Genomic DNA, 27396 nt, shown 5'->3' with positions numbered 1-27396 from the left:
GCTGGCCAGCAAGTTCCCCTTCATACGCCACAAGGGGTATTTGAGTGTACAAATGAGAAGTTAATGAGGAGCCTAGTTTTAAAATACATAAAAATAAAATTGGTGTAGATTGAGTTCGAAACCCATTTTTTCACTTTTATTTTGTACTTAATAACATGAAAAATAATAATATTGATGTACCAATAAATGATTTTGGGCCAGAAAATAGTCATTTCACAGCCACTACATATATTGTAGGTTCAGGACAAGTCTCAAATTAACTTTAGTTCATACATATATATGAGGGCCTTTACTTATGAGACATTTCAAGTTAAAACTAATTAATTTTGTAAAAAGGTCATATTACACTCACTATACTGTATAATTTGTCAATTGCTGTATAGGATTGTGGCCTTAAAGCTGCTGTGTGTGTTGTCACATGTCACATCACTCGTCAATCTGATTAAAATCTGATGTAGTGTACGGGCTTTAATTATTTTGGCTATAAACTTATTTTAATTTTATTTTTTATTACTTTTGTTATTAATGCCCTTTTATTTTATTTTATTTTATTATTTTACTTTGATTTTGATTTTGTGATTTTTTTAATTCCGCCCTACCTACATCTGAGCTGATGCCTATGTAACGAGATTTCAACGAGAGCCACTATCGACGATTTTAGTCAACGAATCACATACCTCCTTCTATAGCGCACATGATGACGTCACCGGGCGGAGTCGGGTGGCAAACACACTCAAATAAAATGGCGGATTATACCGACGTTAGCGACCGAGAATAACACGGTTTTTCGGTAAGTTTATCATTGTCAAATGCAACGAAAGTCATTTTTATGTTAATATTGTGGCTGGAATGGTTCGACTTTAGATCGTTATTTTGCATAGTTATTCTGGGAGTGACGATTTTGTTTCCGCCGTTTCGACCGAACACCAGTGTCTTTTTCCAGTCGCCTGCCCTGGAGACGGGTGATGTTTTGTTGAAGATCGGGCCAACATCGTCTACTGTATTGAAACCGTAGCTGTAAATATTCATCAAATTGTATCATCATTTTGTACATTATACAATAACTCTTTATTAAAGTAATTGAGCTGATTTGAACTGGAATAAAATATTTTTTATTGGAACACATCGCAATTGATCAGGAAATATTTTTTTGCTCCAATTTTCTGCGTCGATGCCGTGGGCCGGTGACCGTTATACAATTTAAAATCAGTTTGCATTGTTTACTATAGCTGTTTACAGTGTTCTAATCATTACGATTTACTTATTTTTTTGCTTCCATTCTAGATAATTGTGCTCAGTGATGTAAAATTGAAGCGATGACTGAATGAACGAACGATGGTTGGCGAAGATGTATCTGGAAGTGTACACATTTGTTGGAAGTGAAAAAAATATTCAATGTAATGACAAAAATTGTAAAATGCTGTGGAATTTCTTTTGCAAATAAAAATATACTAGCAATTTTCTATTAATGGTTTATTCAAGTGGGCAAAATATAATGTACAGAAAGATTGCCCGTCGAGTATCGCTACACTGAAAAGTAATCAACCGACAGCCTGTATAAAAGGGGGGCTGTGATTGGCCGTTACTTATGCGAGATTTGAACGGGACTTACATAGGCGTCGGATCAGATGTAGGTAGGGCAGAATTAAAACAAATCACAAAATCAAAGTAAAATAATAAAATAAAAGGGCATTAATAACAAAAGTAATAAAAAATAAAATTAAAATAAGTTTATAGCCACAATAATTAAAGCCCGTACACTACATCAGATTTTAATCAGATTGATCACTCGTATGAAGTCTCATATTTCTTGAAATAGTAAACCATTCAACGTACGTTAGTAGGAATTAGGTATTATCTCATTAAATACTAGTACATATATAAAGGGTAGTTTGGCTCTTGACATTGTTGATATTGAGGTGAATCTGTTTGGGAGTGTGACGTCAAGAAGCATTCCTAAGATAAAAGCCAGTCACTGGTAGCATAGTTGTTGTTGCATCAGACTCGTGATTGGGAGACCCAAGTTCAAATTCTACCTTAGGCTGAACACCAAAAAGGGTGGACCCCTTCCCTGGGTGAGTGTGCCACAGACTCAATGGGAAGGCTAATCCACTGGTCGAGATTCATTCACTAACGAATGCGACTTTGGGGGAACCTTGGTTAAGGTCTGAAGGTGCTTGTGTTCAACCGAGCCTGGTTGACGCCAGGGTAGCGCATTAAATTGCCATTTGATAGGAGATGGCAGCACAGCCCTGTCATGTACATGTAGTTCTAAACATGAATATTAGTATGGATGTGTCAGCAATTGCAACTTGCACATACAAAGTCAGGTGAGACAACAGTGACATTCAATGTCACCTGGTACAAAAAAATGACAAAAAAAAAAAATGAAACATTCCTAAGTACAGAAATGTACTATTGCAAGTGAATTCTTGTTTCCTGTATAACAGTATACTTTTAAAATGTTCATTGCATTCTAGAAACAAAATTTTCACAAAACTCATGCTTTAATATTTCATGATTTTTTTTCTGCTTTGTAAAATTTCTAAATTTGTTAAAATTCAAAGTACTGCATTGAATACAAGGATTGAACTTCTGAATCCCAATTTCACACAATTTCAGTAAAAATTCTGGGAATGTTTTTGAAAATAATATGACTACTATCTTAGACCATACTAATGATGCCTTTATAATTTCAAGTCAGTTTATTGCTACTTGGAAACCCTTCGTGTTTCTTAATTGACCACTTGTTTTTTCAGCTCCGCTGTCAACTTTGTCAAGCAGAGTTTATCATATGAGTGATTGTCTGCCATCGTCCGGCATTTTACATTTTCAACTTCTTCTTAAAAACTACCGGTACAAGTCTTATTGCTTTGATACTTGGTGTATATGTACCTTGGACAAACCTCTCTCAGATTTGTTCATTTTGTGATGATATCTTTAATTCTCTAATTTTGATGAATATTTTTGTCATTTTTGGTAAAAAGTTATATTTTTGACTTCTTGTTAAAAACAGCAAGTCTGATTGCTTTGATATTGTACATACAAGTACCTCAGGTAGACTCATCTCAGGTTTGTTCATTTTGTGATGATATCTTCAATTCTCTATTTTTGATGAATATTTTTGGTAAAAAGTGATATTTTCGACTTCTTGTTGAAAACTACATTTCTTATTGCTTTGATACTATAAATATAGGTACCTCAATTAGTCCTCTCTTAGATTTGTTGATTTTGTGATGATATCTTTAATTCTTTAATTTTGATGAAAATTTTTGGTAAAATGTTATATTTTCAAATTCTTGTTGAAAGCAGCAAGTCTGATTGCTTTGATACAATGTACTATACATATTGTTCATTTTATAATTATATTTTCTGTTCTTTAATTGTAATGTGCATTGCTAACAGCGAAGCTACCTCTGCCGACAGGCTGCTAGTTTTTATGTTGAGTTGGCAATATCAGCTATTTAACTGTAATTGAATTCAAATGGAGTCAGTTTAAACAAGCAAAGTAAACAGTTAATAACATGTTAAAATTGCTGGAACTTGTCATGGTGCTTGGGAAAAGCTCATCAGGAACTGCCATGTGGGAGAGTTTTCCATGTACATCATCAAATTGTAACCAATTAAGCCATGGTACATTGAGAAGCAAACGTATACTAAAATAGCCTAGATGAAATCATAAATGATACACTCCGCCACATCTCTCTCGTCCAATTATAATACTATTTATCCTGTGAGTGAACATGATCATTATTATCATAGTTACATTTGAAATGGTAGATGTCCTGTAAATTGGTTATTTATATTACAGTATGTTGTACGATTCTGTATTCACCTCTGATGTCATTAATTTTTCTCGCTATTACCAAATCTGGATCTCCTGTTATGTGCTGTTGGGCTTCAACTGCACTGATTATATAATTATTCATGGAATGAAACTCACTATACATACAGGCTTTGGGTTCAATATTGTTAATTTAACCTTTCTGCTGAGATTAGTGCCGATAAGTTTGAAAATTAATTTTTATGCTTCATCCGAAATTTTTTTTCTTTATATGGCAATTATACGAATTATATTTTTAATATTTAAGAGCCTTACCGCTCCCAGTCATCTATAATATCAATTTCATTAATTACTTTACTATATGTAGTCTGACAGAAATTGGCTATAAATTGCAAACTGAATTATAAATGCCCCTCCAGTTTATACCTTTCCACCCTATCGCCAGATGTAGTAATCCAAGCCTAATCTGTTATTTTCTGCTCCAATGAGTATTGCTTTGGTGTTCTTTGGATTCACCATTCCCCGCCGATATTAGATTTATGCTACATCAAATCTGCTAATAACATGCGGGTTTGTTCAGATTTTAAGGCGAAGCTGTGTTACAAACACATATATCCTAGTGGTAAGTCAGTCTTGCTCATTCTTCAACAAACGAGTTATACCGACTTGAAGGGTTGTGTGTTCCACCTGTCCATATGACAAATTATTTCTAGGTTCTCTGTTGGTTTCTTTGATTTATTCTACATGAAAAAAGTAAGCTACACGTTGGAACGCATCATCGTAACTGTTAAACTCAGTCAATCTTCAATGTTATTACGTGCAGTTCCATGAAATCAGGATATTATTTCACTTATAGGTTTTCATATTCACAGGGTATGTAGGGAGATGTGCGATGTGCAGTATTTTGCAAACAAATTTAAGAATGTCTTGAATGAAACAAGTACGTAAGAAAACATATCATTCAAGCTGGTATACTGATATATTCTACAAAGCGAATTATTTTCAGGCGGTAAACAATTTTGAAACAAACAAACATTTTTGAAATCTTCTCTTGTTTTCATTTTACTGTTTTTTGTTTGACATTAATGTCATCAGGATGTTCTCCTGAATGTGACAAGTAAATTATCCGCTCATTCTTATTGTCTTATTGGCATGGTCAGCCACTTTCTTTTTCAAAATTCCATATATTGTGGAATACAATGTTGATGTCCTTCCACCTGAGCCTCCTAGAAATGTCTATTATTTTAAGCATATCAATGATGTGTCATCCAAGGATTTTTTTTAAACAAGGGAACAGGGGTGCAGCGCCCTCATGCCAAGGCCATGCGCTCCCTTACCCTGCGGAGCAGATCCTCTGGCAACCATAAAATTCTGATTGACCAGGGATCATATGTGGCCACAGTCTTCAACTGTGACCTGTCTGATAGTAATTTTGGCCCCAAGGAAGCCATAGAATGCTCCATTTTAACTTAGAATTATAAAAAACTCCACACCCTGGTAGGGAGAACTCTATCTCCCCAGCTGAATTGGAGTGCTCCCTCTTGCAGTGTTTTTCTAGAAAACCCCTGTGTCATCCATGCAGATATTGTTGTTGACATTTGATGCTACTTCCATTCAGTTGGATTAACAATTAAATAATACCGTGATGCTAAATTGTTATTAAGTTCTTTGAAGTATGGATATTATAGATTACGGTTTCACTAGCACAATTGTCATGTGTCATTTGACGTTGACTTCCAGTGTGCTATGTAATCGCATCTTGACTTATTTCATTCTGACTTTAACAGAATCTCGGATTCAGGGCAGGCTCCAACTATAACCTAATCACAAATGATTTGTATCAATGTTTCAACAAAGTTAATTCTACTTGACGGGAACATCATAAGTTTTAAGGAGCTCAGCAAAAGCCTGTCATTTCACAAGAAAGCATGCAAAAAAATCAGAGCGTTAATTAGTCATCATCTGGAAAAGTTACTGCAAGTGAGGGCACACAGATGCTAACACAAGATTTGTATTGTGTATATTGAAGAATTATCTTTCCATTAACTCAATAAACAACAACAAGTGGCTGATATTTGCGGTCCTACTACTTAACGCGCGGATCCGCGATATTTGTTCATTTCACTGCTACTGTAGCTTTACATGTATACACGAATGATAAGTTGAATAAAACATTGTTTGAAATTTAACAACACAAAATGCAAGGTGATTAGTTTATCAGATTTTATATCAGTTGATCCCACCTCCCTCACTCGATGTCAATTCTCCATCCCTTAAAAATCTCTTCATAATAGATTGTATGATTGTTATTTCTGCTTGATCAATAACCACAGTTGAGGCATATAGCAGTAATTATTGATATCCGATCTCTTTCCAGTTGATTATGATGTTCGTCCTGGTAATAACAAATTATGTATTCCTGTTTGTGTGTGAAATTATAAATCCATGTCTGTGTCACACAGATTGTTAATATCTTAGCGAACTAATAATTTGAGGTGATATGAGAAAAGTAAAATAAATCTCAAATTTGAAATTCCTGACAAATATTTGTTTCTGGTCTACATCACTGTCGGCTCGATGATAATTTCTCTGGAACAAATCTTCTTCTCCTTGGGTGTGTAATTTTTGATATATCTGTTTATTGTAATTCCAATTAAATGATCACTGCTCCCAGATTTTGCATGTTTTTATGACTTGAGAAATTTGCAGAATTTGAAATAAAGCAATTCATCCGATTTCCTCACTTTAACTGAATCAGTTGAAAATCAATCAACAAAATAATTGTCATTGTTATACAAATATTAAGAGAGTTTACATGTATCAACAATTTGTTCCATAACTGTCATACGCATGAAAGTCACTGCGGTGTGTATATTACAGTATAATGTCAGTGTACTCCTAATTCACAAAGACAACAAAAATATGCTGTAAAATTGTTTGCATCATTGTAACATTAATTAACAAGGAACATGCACAACAATAAAAATTTCATCGTTTGCGTTCTTGACATGCATTGAGTAGAAAACCACTCGAGCAGTGATGTATACTTCTAAAGAATGAGGCATGTCTCACAGTAAATAACAGTGTATAAACACTTCGATCAGAGGCTGATTGGTGCACGTCCTGTTATGGTGCTTATTAAACTTGTTTATCTTTACAGTGTGTCTCTGCTTGTGAGTGATTCTGCACTCGCTACTCACCTAATCACTCTCGCTATATTGTCCATAGTTGTATTTTCTACCAGATATTCATTGCATGCAACTGATAGTACACTGAGTTTACAGTGGTTGTTATACCATACACTCCAAGCATAACTTAACATTAAGCTAGCTTTAAGCTGTATTAAAATTAGCTTGACTTGCTTTCAAAACTACCACATATCTGAATTATGCAGTGCAATCTCATACTTGTATAACATAGATAATTATAACTACTGCAAAAGCCAAAATAAAGCTTGGAATTTGAGTTACACCCAGACTGTATGTATGTATTGGAAGTTCTGAGGTACATGTAGGTATATTTGGCGAAATATCCAAATCAATTTTTGTGTGTGTAATAACCCCTGAATAATGAGTATTTAACGCTCAACTGCATTCATGTTCTGCTATGTTTTTAGAGGGAAATAACATTTTTTCAAGAGAACTGTTCCACAATGTCTCCACTTTACTGAATTGCCTATTATTATACAAAGTTTTTCTGTCATTAAAAACATGAAGTGTGCCAGCTAGTATTTGAAATAATTTTTTTTGAAATTATATTAATTTAATGTTGGAGTCATTTGCACTAGGTTTTTGTGGAGAAAAGAATACATTGTTAAGTTTGAAAGGTTTTAATTTTTTCCATAGGAAACAATACATTGTTGTTAAACTTTTAATTTAGCGTTTTTAGCTATCCAGAAAATAAGTGAAAATACAACCTAGTGGAAAAGTAAGCATTAGCTACACAGTCTATCTATCTAGAGTTATGGGGGAACCAGAATTGTAATTGCATATTACAGCGTAAGACATGGTGGGAGTGTGTACAAATCCTTTGCAATCTGAGCAGTCACTGAGTTGGTGTGGCTTGTTAGCTCTTGTATATATCTGGTAGTGTTGCTTATGTGTGGGCTTCGAATACGAACACACCGTTCAGCACCATCAATGACGTTTGATTGACAAACCTCATTGACGATGGTGAACACTACCTTTCATCACGCATAAATTATAATTGATCTGACTGTTATGACGCATTCATTCTGGAATACGAAAAAAGGACCCGAAGCATGCACGCTGCGTACACAATATGCTAATAACTTTAACAAGGTTATGATGTAGACATACATGTATCTCTCTAAAAGCTAGGACAATTTTATCAAATTTTGCCTCAGACATGAGTGTCCTTTTTTTCAACTCAGAAGTGCAAGTGCTGAATCACTCATGAGAAACTACCTTTCAATGTTTTTTTCTGTTTCTTTTTATTGTTTTGTTTTTCGAAAATATGCAAAGTAATATACATGTACTGTTGGTATAAATAAGTTAAAAATAAGACCTGAATATTTTCTGTAGCTTGCATACATTACTGTATAGTCCGGCTGTAACTCAACTTCCAAGTTCATCAATCTTTGTCTTTTCAGAAAAAAACTAATAATTTTTAAAGTGAGTATCATTTTCATAATTTACTCTTTGTAGTATTTATGTCTGTTAAACATATAACAAATATTTAGGCAGATAATTCTGCACAATAGTGTACTAGTTTTAAAATTAGGCTAAGCTACCTTTAAACCAGTATAAGCTAGATAAATGTTAAGTTACACTCGAACCATACTGTACTACTCTATGTCAGTATCAATTCCCCTCTGATTTGTAACTCACTAGGTCCTTGAAGAACACCATTATCCAGTGTCTTTACAAGTCATCAATCATAAACCTCAGGGGATCATTGTCTAATCTCTTGAGAACAATGTGCCAAATTAATTTGAAAACTTAAAGAGATGCAGTCTCCGACTACAGAGGTGTTTTTTTTGCTCAACGGTGGACCTCTATCAGATTTGTTCATTTTGTGTTGACATCTTCAATTCTCTATTTTTAGCAAATATTTTGTCATTTTTTATCAAAAATAGTATTTTTGACTTGTTCTTCAAAACCAAATTCTTTGATACTTGGTACACATGTAGCTTGGATGACACTTCACCCAGTCACTAAAAGTGGCCAAATTTATCAAAAATTTCAAAAATTCATAAATGCACTACAGTTGTCGGGAAAATGGACAAAACTTGGGAAGATTATACAATGATGCCATATTGAAATTATATGCTCACAGGGAAATATGTAATGTTTCCCATTTGTTCTGTCAACTGTTTCTCATTCTCACATAGCACATGGGAGTTCTAAGTTTTCTTTGATTGGTCTATTGTGATTGTAATGAAAACATAACCACTCAGCATATTTAAATGTGTATAGACATGATTGATTTTGGTGGAAAATTATGCAAATTGCCTGATTTACATACCAATATTTAGGCTATTTTGGTGATATCTTGAGAACTATTTAATATGTTTAAATAAAACTTGGTGCATAAATGTGTTGGGGCAGTTTCCGGATATATTTAGTTTTTGGTGGAAATTTATGCATACTATCTAATTTTCATATCAGCTTGTGAAATTCAAGCTATTTGGGTGCTATTTCAAGAACCATTCAACATATTTCAACAAAACGTGGTATATACATGTATTACAAATTCAGATAATTGCAAATATCATGTTATGTTATTCTCTCAACACGCTGGAGTTCTTTTTAAGCTCTCTTTGATTCTAATTTTATTGAATATTTCTGTTATTTTTGTAAAAAAATCCACTTTTAGCATCATGCTTTATTGTCTCACTCACTGCCTTTTGGGGTATTTGTCATATACAGCACTAATCTTTTGTACAATAGCCGTTGAGCAACAGGCTATTGGCCTATTTTTTGAAGGATATGTGTTTCTTCTTTGTCAAGGCTAACATGTGACATACTGTTTTAAATGGCACTGACTAGATTTGATTCTTTAAAGATACATTCTTTAAAAATATTGAGACTTTTATTATTGTAGTCCTTCCCATCTTATGCTGTGATCTGCCCACCCTTACATATACAGGGCAAGCCATGTGTGGTTTAACTATGTTTGTTTTTAAATGTGTCAGTAAATGTCTTATTCTCTTACTGTGTTTATTTTAACCTTGCATATCAACTTAGGTGTCTCTAAGTTAGTTCACTACACAACCATAAAAATATTGTCATTTATTTTATGTTACAAGGATGAAAAAATTGAATTAAAATTATCAGGTTACTATACTCTGTTCGAAGAAAATGGGTCAATAAGATACACTAAAATAGTTTTGTATGTTTTAGGAAATTTTTCCATTAATTCCTATGGCAAGGATATATCTCAATGTCTCGTAATTTTGCTAGGATGAAAACATTATATAAATTGTATTAAATATTGACAATATTATTAGTGGGTTTTTAACGAGGAAATGTGTTTTCATTGTGTCCTATGGAAACCAAGTTTACTAAAATGTCATTTTTTGCATATCATTTTACTGGTTTTCTCAAAAAAACAGATTCACAGTGAACCAAAAAGTCCATACGCTGTGAACTAATACTAAAACAATTAATAATTCTTGCTCTAAATATTGTTACTGTTATATATGCTAAAATATATTCACATGTAAAAAAAATTCCTCCTTTAATACTGTACATTCAAGATTACAGGTGATTGCAATGCTATCGTTATCATCAGCCACAGTTTAAAAGTGCATATGTTGTTACTACATGTGATGGATAGATTCCTTATAAGTAGACTGTTATGTGGAAACCTGAGAGCTCTTGACAAATCTGACACATCTCATTTGTTTTTCATTCTTTCAAAGCAGTTTCCTGCAATATTTCACAGCTAGTAAAGTATTTGCTTTCATTGTCGTAAAAGACATCAACCAGTTTCAGCATACCCATTAGTGTTAAAGAAGCATGTAGCTACTTTGCACACAAACTATATTCCTTCAGTTCAATTATTATCTCCTGCAAAATTGATTTCACACTGCTTTAGGCGTCTAATTTCAGTCAACAAAAATCTAGCGTATATTTCACATGGAGTGTCTTGACATGCATTTGAACTCTTAAATGATTTTCAATATTACTTGACATTGAGTGTACAAAGCATTGTCGAGAAAATGCATTGTGAGAAATCAAAGTAAAGTTGTGGAACACAGAGAGCATGTTACCATGGTGATTTAGGCATATAACATTTGCTATATATGGTAACCAACAAAGTACAAAAAATGTATGTATAGAATTTGTCACCAGTTCCCTCTTTTCATCATCCATCACAAATTCACAAATAGTCCTGTTTAAAGTCTGCACTTTCCTTCAAAAGTTTAGAACTAAAATAGCCGAATTTTTTGCATTAAAACTGAAAATTGACTCAAATTTTGTTGGTTGGCTCCATAATTAGGGTTCATTTCCGGAAATATTAAAGAACATAAAAAAGTACAACAAAATTTGAGTGAGAAAGTGGTGGTGAAAAGGTTAACGTGCTATATGTAAAATAGAAAATGGTTGTTTCCATGGGAATAGTTAAACTGACTGCCCTTCCTAATTTGTTTTTCCAACCTATCTGTCGAAATCTTGAACTGTCTGCAGCAATCAAAATTTCAGCTCAGTTCCATATTGAAGTTAATATGTATTGCATACCAATGCTATTAAATTTTACGCATAACATATACATTCAAATTTGTGTGCACGATAATGTGTTAATATGGTGACAAAATAAAAAAAAAAACATTTATAGAAAAAAACTACTATAGATGTTCAGTTTTCCCATTACCAGTTTATTTTTATGTTGTTATAAAAATACCCACTGCCAACATTCTTTCAATCAGATATCTGCTTTGGTTTAGTCCTTACAGAATTTTCTGCAACCCATGTGCCCTCTGACTTGCAATTGACATGTGCAAATTTCCTGTAATGCAACTAGTCTGATTCACTGGCATGTCGTTGACACAACAGAAAATCATACATATCATGATCATGAAAAACATCTTACTATAGATAGCTATGGAATTGTAATTTGGTGAAATGAAATTCATATTTTCTAGACAAAATAAGTTTGAAAACAAAGGTAATCAGGAGCTACCAATTTTTGTTTGTGCTGCAAGTTACCTATACAGTCACAAACATTTTTTTTATTTGAAGACCAACCTCTCTAGCAGTCAACATGCTGACTCAACTTAATTTTAAGAGATTCCATTTATCTCAGGATCACTGCATGTTAGAGGGCACACTGTCTGCAACCATGGAGTTACATGTGAGAAAGAATTAACTTAAAGGGGAACCGATACTATAAATAGGGGCAAGATGGCTACTGCAATTAGTATGCTAATCCGATCCAAGCCGCTCACATCTTGGCGTGAGCTCCGAGAAATGTGCTATTTACGATGTTTTGAGATCAAGCTGTGATTCCAAATACATTTCTAAGGGGGCATGAATATGTACGCTAGCGATTACACTCATATGGTTGGGCTTTTAATGTATACATGTAGTTGTTTTCGGCCGAAAAATACTGAGTTTAAAATGACGGCTAATGTATGCAAAAGGTCTGTCAATCACAGTTTGAGTAAGCGAGCATAATAAGCATTCATTTAATAAGCATAATAATAATGAGCATTCATTGCACGTGGTGCAATCCATGGGATTGAGTGGTTCCCCTTTTATGCTGCAACTATTCTGTCTACTTGAGATATGCTAAACTATATATACACTGTCTAAAGGTGACAAGGGACATGTTTCTATGCACTTCAACATTTCGCAATTATCCATGACTGGCGAGTCGTCTTTCATGAATTAATTAAAACCGTACAGATTACTGCATCCTGTCAATTTAATTGTTAGCGAAACATGACAATCTTAGAAAACGTTTTAGTGACTAGTTTGCGTCAATGCCTTCAAATAGTCACGACAATATCTTGTGGTTTATAGTGTTAAGCATTAAGGGGATTACTTCTCTTATCATAACCTTCATCCAGACTTATAATAATTATTAATTTTAACATACAATGAGAGTGATGTCAGTGAATTATTAAAATTGATTGAAAATTCATGTATAGATTTTGATTCCAAAAGCAACAATAAATTTGACAGTATGTTTTGCTGATTCTACCGCTAGCTACGAGTTTGTTTCTGGTTATGAAGGATTGTGCTTTTCTGTAGAGCTTATTGTTTGTGTAATAGAGTTATTTCGTCTGAGTGCCAAGAACAAATCTTATTGGAATTAGTTTATCTCTTGCCTGCTTATCCATGAAAATTACATGTAACCATCAGATTTATGACAGCAAGTCGTAATTTTTTAAAGCTATCCTGTTTGTTCGTTACTTTTTTTGAAATATTACAATTGTATTACATCATACATGCACAAAAGAACAAACAAAATAATTGTGGTTAAATATATGTAGTGTACTTGTCTGTTGTTTTTGTTTTGTTCTTGTGGATTATTTTGTCAATTGTTTTCAGCCATTTGTTTTGTGTTCTTGGGCTTGTAAATTTAAAGATATAATATAGGCATGCTGTAAAGGGGGTAATTATTCACTGGATTTTAATTTTATAGCTTATTTCGCTGACTGGAAAATGCGCTAAATTAAAACCCAGTGAATACGTAAAATTTAGCATAGAACACATTGTCTTAATGAAAATAACCATGAATTTAAAACCAACTGAATATGCCTGAAATGGTAAATCAGTGAAATTTAAACCCAGTGAAAATTAGTCATTTTGCAGTCAATAATTTTTTTTTTAAATATACATGTACATCATGTTGATGTATTATAAACACTCACGTGTAGTGACCAAAACAATCAGTATGCATGCAAAATAAAAATTTTCAGCTTGACCTATCGCAGTATTGGCAAGACGTTTCCAAATGTTTCTTTTTTTAGCTTTTTTTTAGGCATTTTTACATAAAATAGAAATGTTGTGTCTGAAGCAATAATCATGTGCCATTTTTTAAATGATAAATTGTTATCGATTTATCACCTCTATTTAAGATCATTAGCAGGCATGTATTACATTTGTTTGTTTCAAAGGTGCAGCATAAATATTGATTTGGACATGTTTTCATGTTTCACCCACACACCCACACTGAACTCATACAACGTAAATATTTAATTTTATTTGATAAGATGTTGAGTGTGTCAGTTATGCTTATCAGCATACCTCAAAGTTTATGCATTATTCAGTAGCTTAAAAAATAATTTTCTAGTATAACTTGAAGGAATAATTGAATTGTGAACACTTTTTATATATGGTGGTGATTTTAGAATTGTGAGTGGTTTGCCAGTTCTTTTTACTGCGCAGTGGCGCAAAGGTATTTTTAGCGTTAGTGAAACTAGTTGATATTATATGACTTCACTATTTCTGCTTTCTTTTTCAGTGAGTATTCATGCATTTGCAGCATATGTTGCATCATTCATTGCAAGACTTTCTAATATCTTTATTCTATTTCTCATTTCAGGTCAGTTTAACACATCACGGATCTAGACTAACTTGAAAGGCAAAATGTCGGATAGATTACCAGTCTCCGAGCGTCGTCTTGGTGACCTGCTTGATGCGCTTGTTAATGAACAACGCAAGGATATTAAAGCATACAGTTCAGGCCATCTAAACCATGACAAACTGTGGAAACACCCGACTAAATCTACGCATGTTTCATGGGAAAGTGCCAACAAACCCATCCCAGTTATGAGAGAACCATCTAAAATTCCCAAACCTCAACGTGATATGGAAGGTAACAATAAAATGACAGGTACCATGTACAATTTCAGCATGGGCACCACCGGAAGTATTGCCCTTCCCCCTGTGGATGGACGAGTGCAGAAAGCACACCGCAGCCCTAGTCCACGTGCAAGCCCTTCTCCTAGCATGTTTGTCCCACCGCCATCACCAAGACTGATGAAACGAGCGCAGGAGGAAGTGACAGATTTGAGACCTGGTTCGGGTTTGTCGTACAAATCTGACAATGTGTATATCGAGGAGTTAATGCTGCCTGAAGTAATGTTGCCTGTCCCCGGCATGAGAACTCAGCCTAAGTCAAAAGTAAACGAACCTGGATATGTTCCACGGGAGGGTAAGATTGGCAAGTACCAGAAACAACGATTTATCCAGTCTCATCTGGGCGAGGTGACAAAACGTGACCAATTTCAAAAATTTCAAGAATTTGAAAGCAATGTACTGAGGAGACCAGACGCACATGAGCAGGGTGTGCTGACTGGGAAAAAAGCGGTGGAACATCTAGAAAAGAAACTGCATGAGGTGAGTTTTATTACCAAACAATCAATTGAAGAGTGATTGTTAGAACTCTGATCCACAGTGAGTTAATTTAAGTGGATTTGCATTTAGTCATATCAAAACTTGTAAGGGATATCCCCTATTAAAATCATAATTGTCACTTGGTGGTGTTTTTGACAAATATGGTTGTCATTGCATCATGATGTTTTAACATGTGAGCTTCAAAATTGTGAAATACAATGTTTAATCAGAATTTGAATGCTCGCTGCACAATGATTGGCGATGAGCTGCTTATGTATTGGTGGGTGGAACTGTTAAATCATATGTGACTGCATAGTGTCTGTAATTTGCAATATACCCGGTAAATTCACTTCTGCAATATCAGTGTATCCACAATTGTGTACTAATATTGTACTGAAGTGGTGGGGTTTTCATTTGCTATAGTCTCACATCTTTTATGTTCACTGCAGTGTTGTCATGGAAAACTATGATCTAATCATTAAAACTAGCTTCGTTTTGTTTTACTATTGATAGTTATCGATATTATAGTTATGTACATGTATGAAGAAAATGGCTTTTCCTTTCCGCATTATTAGGCCTTGAGCTTCAAATTACTCAGAATGTTCAATTTCAAACACCAAATTTCTCAAAATTGTTTGAACGTATTAAAATTTTAAAGAAAATATTGAAGGTCAGTACGGCATTCAGATAGGTCAGCTTAGTATTGACCTCCATGGCTTGCGTGAATTTCATACTATGCAATATGGTTTCCAAAATTAGAACTACAAAATGTATCAGACAAACATCTTTGTTGTTCATATACTGTTTACTTAAAAAAAGGCTCATATACATGCTGATAGAACTGTGAGTAGAAGGACAGTGACACAGGAAATTCTACTTCTAATGTGATAAATAGATTGTATTATATCCAGTATTTCAGCGTTGATAGTGTCTTCAATACAGTAGCCACAATTTTTCTAGACTTGTTTTCAAACTTACTGTAGTCTTGCATCTAAGCAAATTATTCATAACTGGATTTTGGCTTACTTGATATATCAAACCATTAATATGACTCATGTTTCTGTTTCTTATCTTCCCCACGGGCTTAGTAAAATGGTTTTCAATTTCTCATATACAGATTCATTTGTATGACTTGTGTATTTGTTGCCATAGTAATATACTATGTGTATAATCCCAGCTTTAGGCCTTAGTCACTGTCTGTAGTCATAACAATTCACTCTTCTCAGGAATATCTCTCAAACATTGATTATTCTTGATGCATGCGACAGTTAAACACAAAGGAACCACATTTTCTATGTGTGCCCTCTAGTGTTCATATCGATTACATTCTGTAAAGTATATACTGCCCTCTAGTGTTGAGTATCCATTAATTTTTGTTTAATGAAACACGTTCACATGTGTGAATTAAAATTTGTTCAGTGTTTAATAAGTCTCGCAACAAATAAATATTTGAATATTTTGTTAGTTTTAATATAGACAAATATTTACATGTATTGCTATCTTAAGAATGTAGTGATAACTTCACCAGCATCTCCAGGTATCCCTAATTATCACTTGGAATCCATGATTGGAAAGAGATTTTAATTCACTATAATAATGATTATAATAATTGATTGACTTAATATATTAAAAAGAGCACATGACTTAAATGGATGAGCAATAACAAATTAACACATAGCCAAAGTACAAAAAAAAACATTGTGTGTGCAATGAACACACTGTCACCAAATGTGACTACGGTAATCTTTGTAAAGTAAAGAGGCTGTGAATACTTTATAAATTGCGCCCTCTAGTGACAGTGCTTCTGTGTTATCAAAATGGATTATTCTTGGGGATGGAGTTACATCACAGAATGATCTATGTTGCTAACATGCATACCACTACAATGTATTGTGAGAGCTTCTGTGGAATATCAGTGAAAAAGCTGGTAAAAACAGCATAAACTCAACTATGAGACAATTCTGAATAATGAAATTAATATATGCAACACATGTAGGGGTAATATGGTTATTCTCAGGGGCGGAGCTACGTCACAAGACGATCCACGTTGCTACGATGCGCACCACTGTACTTGCATTTTTATGGGCTCTGTGCGCGCTGCTGTGGAACGCCGGTCGAGCTGGTGAAAATTCGAGAAAACAACACAAACTCAACTTTGAAGTAATCCTGAACAACCAAATTTATATATGTTACACACGTAGGGCTAATCTTGTTATACTGTTCAGAGGAGTCTTAACAATCATCCCAAAGTACCATTTTCTGCGAGTTTTGGGCCTTTGTTTTCACCTCCGCAGGTTGCCAGGCGGTAAAAATGCCCGGATGTCCGCTCCCGAGGATACTGTACAGGAAAATCTCAACAGCTATCCCAAAGTACAGTTTTCGACCGTGTTTGTGGTTGCTAGGTGGTAAAAATACCTGGAGAGTATGGGAAAAGGTTGTGTAGTCGCTTGTCATCTAAAATATCGTAAAATCTCTCAAAAACATAATCATCATTGATGGACTAATATGCAGATTAAAACGATATATGCCACTAGAGGGCATGATTACGGGAAAGTGAAAGAATTAGTGATGGTGTAATATACTTGAACAGCATTTAAACTAATTTTAGAAACAGTTAATTTTTGGAAAAGTAATTTATTTATAATTATAATTATTTATAATGTATAAGAGCCAATATCAATTTTCCATGGTACATCAAAGTATATGCAATAATATTTTTAATTTTAGTGGAAAAAATAATTGACTCATTCACAATTTTATTTTTCTGCTAAATTACTGAAGCCCTACTATCAATTTAGACAAAGTGAAATTATCAGACTTCCAATATTAATGACCTTTTACTAGTGTTGAGTATAATTCACTAAATAGTAATTTTACAATTGGTTTTTAAGGCTCAATTTCATGGAGGCAATTGCCAAGATGCCACCCACGATGCTCTTTAACCCTTCATTAGTCCAAGGCATTTTTGTCTTGGATACTTGGTGCCCTTAGAATACCAAAGTTCAAGCCCTTGGATTTTCCAAAATAGATGATATTGCAGTTTAGTAAAAATAAAACAAATCAAGCAAGAAGCTTTTCAAAATGATACAAACAAAGCTAATCACCAAAGTGGCAATAATTTACAGTATATTTTGAATATGAAGTTTAAGGTGGATGTTTTCATGCTGTATTTTAAGATCTACTATTGCATTTTGTATTCAAAGAAATGGGTTACAAGTAGATTCAAAAAATATAATAGCTGTAGTATTGCATAGCATGTCTATACATTTTCAATTCATAAACAATATTTAAGTATATATATATATTCCACTATCTTTCAATGATCATTTTCGTTTGGTGTCACCTGAATTTTTTCTGTAGCTAGGGGTTCTAAGCAACATAAAAGAATATGCCTAGGTAGTCTTACTGTTTGCCTGCTGAGCTCAGTGGCCTGTGTTTTTCATTCCATTTACTGCTCTCCGACTGTCTGCAAATGTTATGGCTTAAGATAGACAGTGAAAAACACTTTTGTTCGGATACACTGACTATGTGATTATGGTTGACATTTAGATTGTTGGGTTCCTAATTTACGTCCAATACCAGGTACGTGCCTCTGCGTTATTTATACATCACAGAGCATGCTTACTTGGAGATGAACATTAATCTGTGGATTGGATTGTTGTGAGCTAAGATATGTTCAACTGCAATACCTGATTTAAATGAAAGTTTGAATTCACGCATCCGGCAATTCAGCAGATTTGCATCTGTGATAGAGAAAGGGTTATTTTTTTATGCAAGATACAGTGAAACTGTAGATTTATGCATATGCTTTTTTTCCATAATCAGAGTCACAAAATTGTATTTTATTTACCTGTACCACAAAATGCTGCCAATTATTAATTTTTTGCGATTTGATAATTTAAGACAAAAGTTCCTGTCTAAATTAACCATTTATACTTTTGTTACTTTTCATCCAAAAAATAAATGCATAATTTTTTAATAAATTTTCTGAAAGACATGCATGTAGCTTTCAAGGAAATACATGTAATGTAGTCTAAAATACACATAAAAAATTTTATAAAAAATACAGGAACAAGTGCTGGGAAAATTATGGCATTTATCAAATTTTTTGGATTTTTTTCATTTTGAAAATTTTTAAAAATTTGTCTCTCATACTTTGGGTCAATATAAATGCAAGTCACATTTTGACCGGAATTGAGTGAAAACAAGAACTATTTGTTATGTTGTTACAAATTTGTCATTTGAATATAGCATTTAAAGTCTGTATTAGAAGGAAAAATTTGATGTTTTTCATTGAAGTCAACTTTTCTGATAACAAGTAGAATGTTTTTAATGAAATTAATAATGTCTGGATCAAATTATTCATAATTTACCAAATTGGATTCATTAAAAATCGTATTACAGTGAAAAGTCAGGAATGACAACAGTGACACTGAGTGTTGGACTGTCAGCTGCCAGCCGTCAAATAAAAAAAAATCCTATACAAGTTGCTAGTTCAAAACATTTTTGTACTTGGTAGTGATTTTTATAGTTGTTTTATTACCCTCTGCAAAAGAGGTTATGTTTTCCTGTTCAGTTTGTTGGTTTGCCTATAAGCAGGGTAACTCAAATTTATTGATGGATTTTTCAGGAGGGGTTACCCTTGATACAATGAAGAACTATGGGTATAGTTACCATGGAAAGATTAACTCTCATGTGTGAAGCACACAATGGGAGTATTTATGGTTACCCTGTGTGTGTGTGTGTGTGTGTGTGTGTGTGTGTGTATGTAGATGTCTGTTCCCCCATTATCTCAAGAACCAATCTTTGATTTCAATGAAACTTGGTGGTCTGGTACAATGCACAGACCAGATTAGTTTTGGGTTAAAATCTGTGCATATTACTTATCTAATTTGCATACTAATAAGCCAAATTTTGGCTTGCACACCAATATCTCAAATACCAATTATGACAGTTTAATGAATCTTGAGACATAAATGGTCTGGAATAATTCAAAGACCTAATCAGTTGTGCAAAATAATACTTGCTTTTTAATTACCTTATGTACAGCGTACATAATAATTCGTTTTCAACTTTTCTACTGATATCTTAAGAACTAATCACCACACTTCTATGAAACTTGGTAGATATATTAGCCTTTGGACAATGCCCAGGTCTGACTAGTTTTTGCTTAAAGTGTAAACTGCATACTAATCTTGTATACTAATTTATTGTGTACGTTGTGAGATGTGATTAATATATATATCACATAAAAATTTTTGGTCATGAAATCATGAAATCTTATTATTATGCAGAGCTATATCTCATGCATTGTTGTAGAAATGCAGGCCATATATGTTCATGTTACCTCATTAATTGTGCCAGCAAATCATATATTCTCAGAAATCAATTGTAGATATGCATGGGAAACATCGTTTAAAATATTAATTTTAGATATTCCCTAAATCTGCATTATGTACCTCCAATAGTCCCAGCACACAGAAGTTCTTTCTTTGATTTTCCATTCATTATTTCCACCTGAAATAATCGTGGATAGAATTTCATTACATTAGTAGAGATGTGAATTTGGTTGTCATGGGAACAGCAATTTTGGGAATGATTTTTTGTTTATAACTCAAAAGTTATGGATTGTATGAGGAGTGGTTTCCAGGGAAACAAGTGACAATTAATTAAATTTTGCAAGAAATGCAAATATGGTCACCAAGGAAACAGCAATTTTTAGAATTTTCATATATTTATACCTCAAAAAGTTAAAAATGAATTCCCATGAAATTTTCAGAAGAGGTACTGTCGCATACGACTTGTTTACCACTTCCGTGTGACTGAGAATGTTCTAGAACCGTACTGTGTCTGGGTGGAATTTTTAGAAGTTGGTCGAATAGGTAATATGGCACTGTAGAAGGCAATAGAAGGTAATGGAACATTCTAGAAATTTGTAGTAAGTTTCAGACTCATTATGTATGCTGATGTAATTGTCTATTCATAGACAGTGTGGGTATATATAGGGGAGTTGTTCAGCACTGAGTTCAGATCGGAGATCTCGTTGAATTGTATTGGAGTTTAAGCATCTAGTTATTGGAGTAGTGGAGTTTTACCGCGTTATTGTACTTGATGTTTGCAGAGTATAATAATACCAGTACCAGTTGAAACCTCATCTGTTGGCTCCGTGTTCGTATTTTATCATCGCCGCCAGGGAAGACTTTTTGTTACTGTTGCCATTTTGGTATTTGAACCATCACACCTGTACTATACCAATTACGGTGATATTACATTGTGTGTGACAGGTACCAATCAGTAAGAGATTGGTTAATTAATATCTGGATCTCGTAGCTATGAAAACATTTTTTTTTTCAACAACTATTCATTCATTGCTATTAAATAAATGAAATAGTTATAAATGAAAAGAAATTCATCAGTTTTTAAGTAGGGTTTCCCCCTCAAACCTAAACTAAGCAATTATATTTCAGAAAAGATCTGGATCCAGTTGCTATGGAGATGATTTTTTGAAGGATTTTTCACCATTGCCAGATAGCGACTAATTTGTTTTTTTCTTTTAAAAAACAAACAACCTAAAAGCTCATTGTGTGAATATGACAAATGTATACAATAGGGTAGAGGTATTAGTAAGGATTTGTAATTTGCATCTGTAGTTGAAGTTTGCGCTCTCGGAGTGCCTTCTATTTTGTAATGTTTTTGATCACTACTGGTACATACATTAATACAATTTTTAATAAGATTTTTGTTTGTTATTTGAGTATGTTTCCGCGAGATGAAAACATTGTGTTTGTAATTGTATACTTCCTAACAGTGCTCTGTAGAAGCGGTAATATAATCTCTGACTTTTGCTCTCTACTGATCTACCTCTCTGGCATATAAATAAATTATCTTGTTCACTTGTCCTTTCCACGTACCTTCCCTACTTACTCTCCACTTGCATGGATTTGAAACTAATGTTATTATAACTGTATTTTTTTCTGTTACTTTATTTTCTGTGGAAAAGAAGGCAGGCAATTTTTCATCATGCGTTTATTAAAATCTCCAATTGTCATGGAACTTGGTTTGTTTTTGAACAGAAGAAGTTGAAAACAAATTTGTTATATTAGTCATCACATCCATGTCAGTCTAATGATCTCTAATTTAAAATGGCCTAGTCTCTGGTGTTTACTTTCCCAGATCTCATTGTGGACGCATACATGTTTTTTCTCTATGTATCTATTTAGATATGTGACATTTGAGATGAATAGGCTTAGAAAATTGCATATTTCACAGATAATTTGTTTCTGAGGTTATTATACATGTAGTTTCATTTAGACAGGTTTCTGATGTACTAGTGTACGTACATATTCCATTAACAAAGGTTTCTGGTCTACACAATTGACAATTTGGTTTCGACATGTCTTTGACATGTTATACGCAGAATTCCTTTAAGACAAGTGTTTTGGTTTAGCTCCAAAAAAAAGTTTTGTCTTTAAACCTTCTTTTTGGCTTTATACACATGGTTTGTTTGAGAGTGGTTCCATGGGGGTACCATGCATGATGGTTTAATTGAGTGCTTGGTTTACATACTACCGGTAGTAGTCACAGGAACACAGGGTTCAGTTTAGACATGCAAGATTTGGTTTACTGTAGAATACTTTATTTTTGCTTGGAATTTATTTTCGTTATTTTCGCTGAAGGAATGATTCCGTGAAAATAAAATCCAGCGAATATATTTTTCCTCCTATATTTCACATTAAACTCATCAAAAATCAGTGAAAATAAATTCCAAGCAAACCTCCCAAAAAGCATTTTCAGCGAAAATTAATTCCAGCGATAATAAAGTATTCCACAGTAGACAGATTTTGATTTTTTTTCCACATGCAGACATCCATAATAGCCTTTTATATAATTCCCTTTTAGCGATGCCTAAATAGTTCTATTTATAGTCTGCACTTTTCCACATAAAATGATATACAAATTTCAATTTTTTTGATCAAAAACTAGAACTACAATGTCGTATTTATCTATGTGGTCCAAAATTAAGATTGAAGCAGTGTAAATTACAGAAAATGTGGACAAGTTTGAGCAGGAAAAAAATGTGCTCAAAGGGTTAAATATCTTTGTATCAATTCATTTCAAGATTATTTCTCAGAGGTAAGATTAAGATTATAAATGCTGGCAGCAAAGTGAGATAAAACTTGCATTTATTGATTACTAAAATTTCACAATGTGCCAATCAATATCAGAATAAACATATTTATTCATGAGTAGTAGCATATACTGAGGAATGTTTATGTTGTTGGGGCTGATTTTACTATTTGTAGCAGGCGGGAGTTGCATCACACGATTGGCTGAAAAATTGTCTCATTTGCATGAATTAATATTCATGAGCAATTACTGTGGCAAAACACTTTGCGATTGCCTACATGATAGTTATAAATTGACTGATTCTGTCATTACGACAAGTAATCAAAAACTGATGACCAGCAAACTGTTCAAAATAACCACAGGTTTTTTTTTTAACGTGATCATAGCAAGTTTATATAAAATTCCTGTAGAATGCCAAAGGCAGGTTTTTATTTCACTCGAGTACTATTGCTCAAAATTGCACATAATGTTTTCCATAATTGTTATCAGCTGCAAGTTACCTGATTATTATGCATTATCATGAAAAATCACTGTTTGTGTATGAAATGGAAAAATGTTATATACAATAAAATAAAAAAAAGTGTGAGACTAGAATGAGACACCGCAGGTTGGCGAGACATGATGTTATTCTCATTCATATCAGGTTAAAATTTTTTATCAAATCCATGCATATTGTACATGCTTTAGGGGTTTACCACTAGGTGTGTGTGTGTGTGTAGTACCAACGTTGTGATGACTTCAATTTAACTTTACACCGACTTGTGACAACAAGACCTACATTGTGATGACCCTCACTACATTGTATTTTCATAATTTATATTAATATTTAATCAAATTTAAGTCCGGTTTGTGTAGCTTAGGTTTAGTAAAGTGGGAAGGTATGGTTCAATTTATATTAATATAATTAATATAATATAATCGTATCATACCTTCCCTCTTTACTAAACCTAAGCTTCGCAAACTCTAATTAAAACGCACTCCTGTATAGGAACGCGTTTTAATTGATTTCATATCGTAACTAATAGTATATTAAAGTTAATTCAACTATATTAAAAGTTAATCCAATATGTGTGTAGTTACAAGACGATAAGATGACTGTGTGTGTGGGGGGGGGGGGGGGGCTAAAAACCAATCTGCACAGAAGAAATTTTGAAAAAAATAATCATACACTCACTGTAAAAAGATACATGTATATATATAAAAAAAGCATACCACATTCAATAGAGAAAATAAAAAAAAATATAGACATATCATCATATTAGAAAAAAATGAAACTAAGTGAAAACAAAATAAAACAATGTGCACAGTAGTTCTACTATCTCCCTCCCCCAAGTTTAGAATGGTCAAGCCCTTGATTAGTTATTCACCTGCTCATTACTAAGCACTGCATGTTTCTTGTCATGGTTTATTGATGGTACCTTGGTATAGTTGAATTACAGTGAAAACTGCATGTATCTTCCATTATTTTTTTTTTTATATCCTCGTTCTTGTTGTATGTGTCTGCTTTCCTGAATATTTTAAATTTAATTTGCGTTAATGTATAAATAATCTTCAATGTAAGCAGCTCCTTTGTTTTGTTTCACATTCATTTGTGGTAAGTTTGCCTTCACAATGATCAATTGCAAAGTTAAAGCGGGAGGGTCGTCACCTGTGGACGCGCGGGAATTGAGTCCCAAGCGACGATAACAACACACGCTAAAAACGCAAAGGCTCATGGGTAGACGCTTGTTTGTAAACAATGACACGCTATGGCTATCTGACGCATGCGCAAGTGACGACACCCCCACTTTAATATCTATAGGCGTACAGTACAACTTTATGTTTCGTCCTTATCCTGCAACAATGTGAACTTTTACATTGACTTGACCAGATAAGGGTTAATCCTCTTTTTTTTCACCTCTGAGAAGTATAAGGCATTAACCTTGGGTCTTCATATATATTTAACACTTGTTTCTGTGCCAAAGCTTTATAAGCCTACTGTCAGGAAACCCAGCTACTCTATGTAGATCATGGATGTGACTCTGTGTAACATCTCCTGGCTATCTCTTCTTTTGGAAGTCATTGTCCAGCAACCACAGACCAAGCAGACTTTACACGGGTACCCACGCTGTCCATCCTCCTTGGGTTGTGAGTCTATCTGCAGGCTCCCGCCAGGGGAACGCCAGCCATGACGCTCGCCTGTACAGTCTCTGCTGGTGGAAGGTTGCAACCAGGTACCACGCGCTCAGCGTCATGATGCAATTCACAGGCAAGTCGCATCATGGAGCTGTTCGCTGCGACGCCTGCATCCGCAATTCGCTCCCCCTTCCACTTTTGCCAAAACCTTGTGTCTTGTGTCATTTATTGGAGCATTAACTTTGAATAATTCTTCTCCACTGCTATTTGTTTATTGGGCAACCATACATATTTTGTCAAGAGAAAAGATATATTTTCTACCTGGAGAGATTTCAATACAATAACTACCGGTATACAAAACAATTAAAATATGATTGAGTAAAATTTTGCGTTTAAATTCATATAACTTAATAATTGCCTCATTAATTTCCCTGTATGTCATGTCTTGTATTTTAATTAACAGCAGACTCCTAAATATAGATATGCCTGTAATGTGCTGGGTTTGGACTCTAATTCAGCCAATTTGAATGCCAAAATCTCTGTAATAGACTTGAAATTGCAAGTATTTTAAAGGCATTGAGGCAGGCATGTTGAATTTCCATCCTTCCTAACTATCACAATATATCACATTTATTATGTCTGTGTGTGATTTATATCTTCAGTTCTGCCCTGTTTGCTGACCCAATCACTTACCAGGTACTTACTTAATGATGTGAAGTGTCATTCAATTGTCGCAATAAACAGTTATTTTTTAGATCGGTAGTTGTGACTCCTTAACTGCTAGAAATTTTGTTTGATCATGTCATGTCCTTTTTAGTTCCTGTTCATCGGGAACCGTCCTTATCCCACAGTATCTCACACATGCATGGACAGATCAAGTTCAAACTTCACAGATATATCTGACATTACATCGAACATATGCACATGTATTTGTTTTGGATTTTGATGCACATCATTTTATTTTTCGAATCCAGTTCAAAATGGCCAGCTGGCGGCCATTTTTTTGTGAACAATGCAGTTCTGCATCCGTATATTTGACATACCTGGACCGATTAAAGTTTACATATATACATCTTACATCATATCAGACATGTGCACAAGTATTTGTTTCATGATATGATCCAAGATGGCTGAATGGCAGCCCTTTTACGGCGAAAAATGTATCAAAATCACACATTTTCACCACTCCGGAACTAAACTTGTACGTAAATGGATTCTTTTTAAATTGGGTACATACAATGAACATAATGAGACCTTGATTCACTTCATTTTAGTTTTTGAATCTGATTCAAAATGGCTGTCATTTTGCAAAAATGCATTTCCAGATCCACATCCCTGACATTTATGCCTGAGTCGATCAAGTTATAAATGTCACTTAAACATCGGACATCATATAATGTACATTTTTGTCGCCATCAAATCCAAAATGGCTGGCTGGTCATCTTGTTTAAACAAATTCAGTTCTACAAATACAGTTCTATGTTATGGATATGTCCTCTGCATTCATGTGATATCTCACACCAAACAATGACAATGACTTGTGTAATATATATTACATGAAACACGTTAGTCACTTCAAATTTTGTTGACATATAATATTAATACACTTAACATCTGATAAGGGAAGACAATATACACGATCTTCGAAAATGAAAATTTAGCTGGGAAAACAAAATGTTACTGATGGGGATTTTCTTTTTCCCAGATTGGATATATACCTATGAAGATGATCTCCCTTGTGTAACCTTATATATGTATATGTATGTAATAACTCATTTTGAACAAGATGTCCTGGAGATTACATGTGTTTTGAGTACTTGGAAGGGAATACTTGAAAACTGTTATGTTGTGTAATGGAAATACACTTATCTAGCTTATCATTGCCAAAACTACCGGGTTACTCCAGAATTGTACCTTCATCATAGTATATCTCATTTGCATATTTATGATGACTGTTTCATAAATTTGCTCATGGTTTCAGAGAAATATTTTTTCCTTTTGTTGGGGGGGGGGATGGTGAGAATAGCGATAATTTAATATATATATATATATCAGTGA

General features: G+C 33.9%; 1 protein-coding gene and 1 long non-coding RNA gene across 2 annotated transcripts in view; both read left to right on the top strand.

The window, feature by feature from the left end:
• LOC100372155 (uncharacterized protein C6orf118-like) overlaps positions 1 to 27396 on the top strand; it is a 93025-nt gene that overhangs the window by 23164 nt on the left and 42465 nt on the right. The window contains exon 2 of the mRNA XM_078007662.1: positions 14303 to 15099. Coding sequence (XP_077863788.1) covers positions 14347 to 15099 — 753 coding nt within the window. The 5' untranslated portion in view covers positions 14303 to 14346. The remainder of the gene's footprint in view (positions 1 to 14302; positions 15100 to 27396) is intronic.
• LOC146736532 (uncharacterized) lies at positions 597 to 1410 on the top strand. The gene is made up of 2 exons (XR_014930940.1): positions 597 to 790; positions 1285 to 1410. It is a non-coding gene; the product is annotated as an uncharacterized LOC146736532 (long non-coding RNA).

This window comes from Saccoglossus kowalevskii, chromosome 11 (genome assembly GCF_978046115.1).
Source record: "Saccoglossus kowalevskii chromosome 11, keSacKowa6.1, whole genome shotgun sequence".
Classification (NCBI taxonomy): domain Eukaryota; kingdom Metazoa; phylum Hemichordata; class Enteropneusta; family Harrimaniidae; genus Saccoglossus; species Saccoglossus kowalevskii.
The sequence above is the reverse complement of the archived record's forward strand: the minus strand, read 5'-3'. Positions and strand labels throughout refer to the sequence as shown.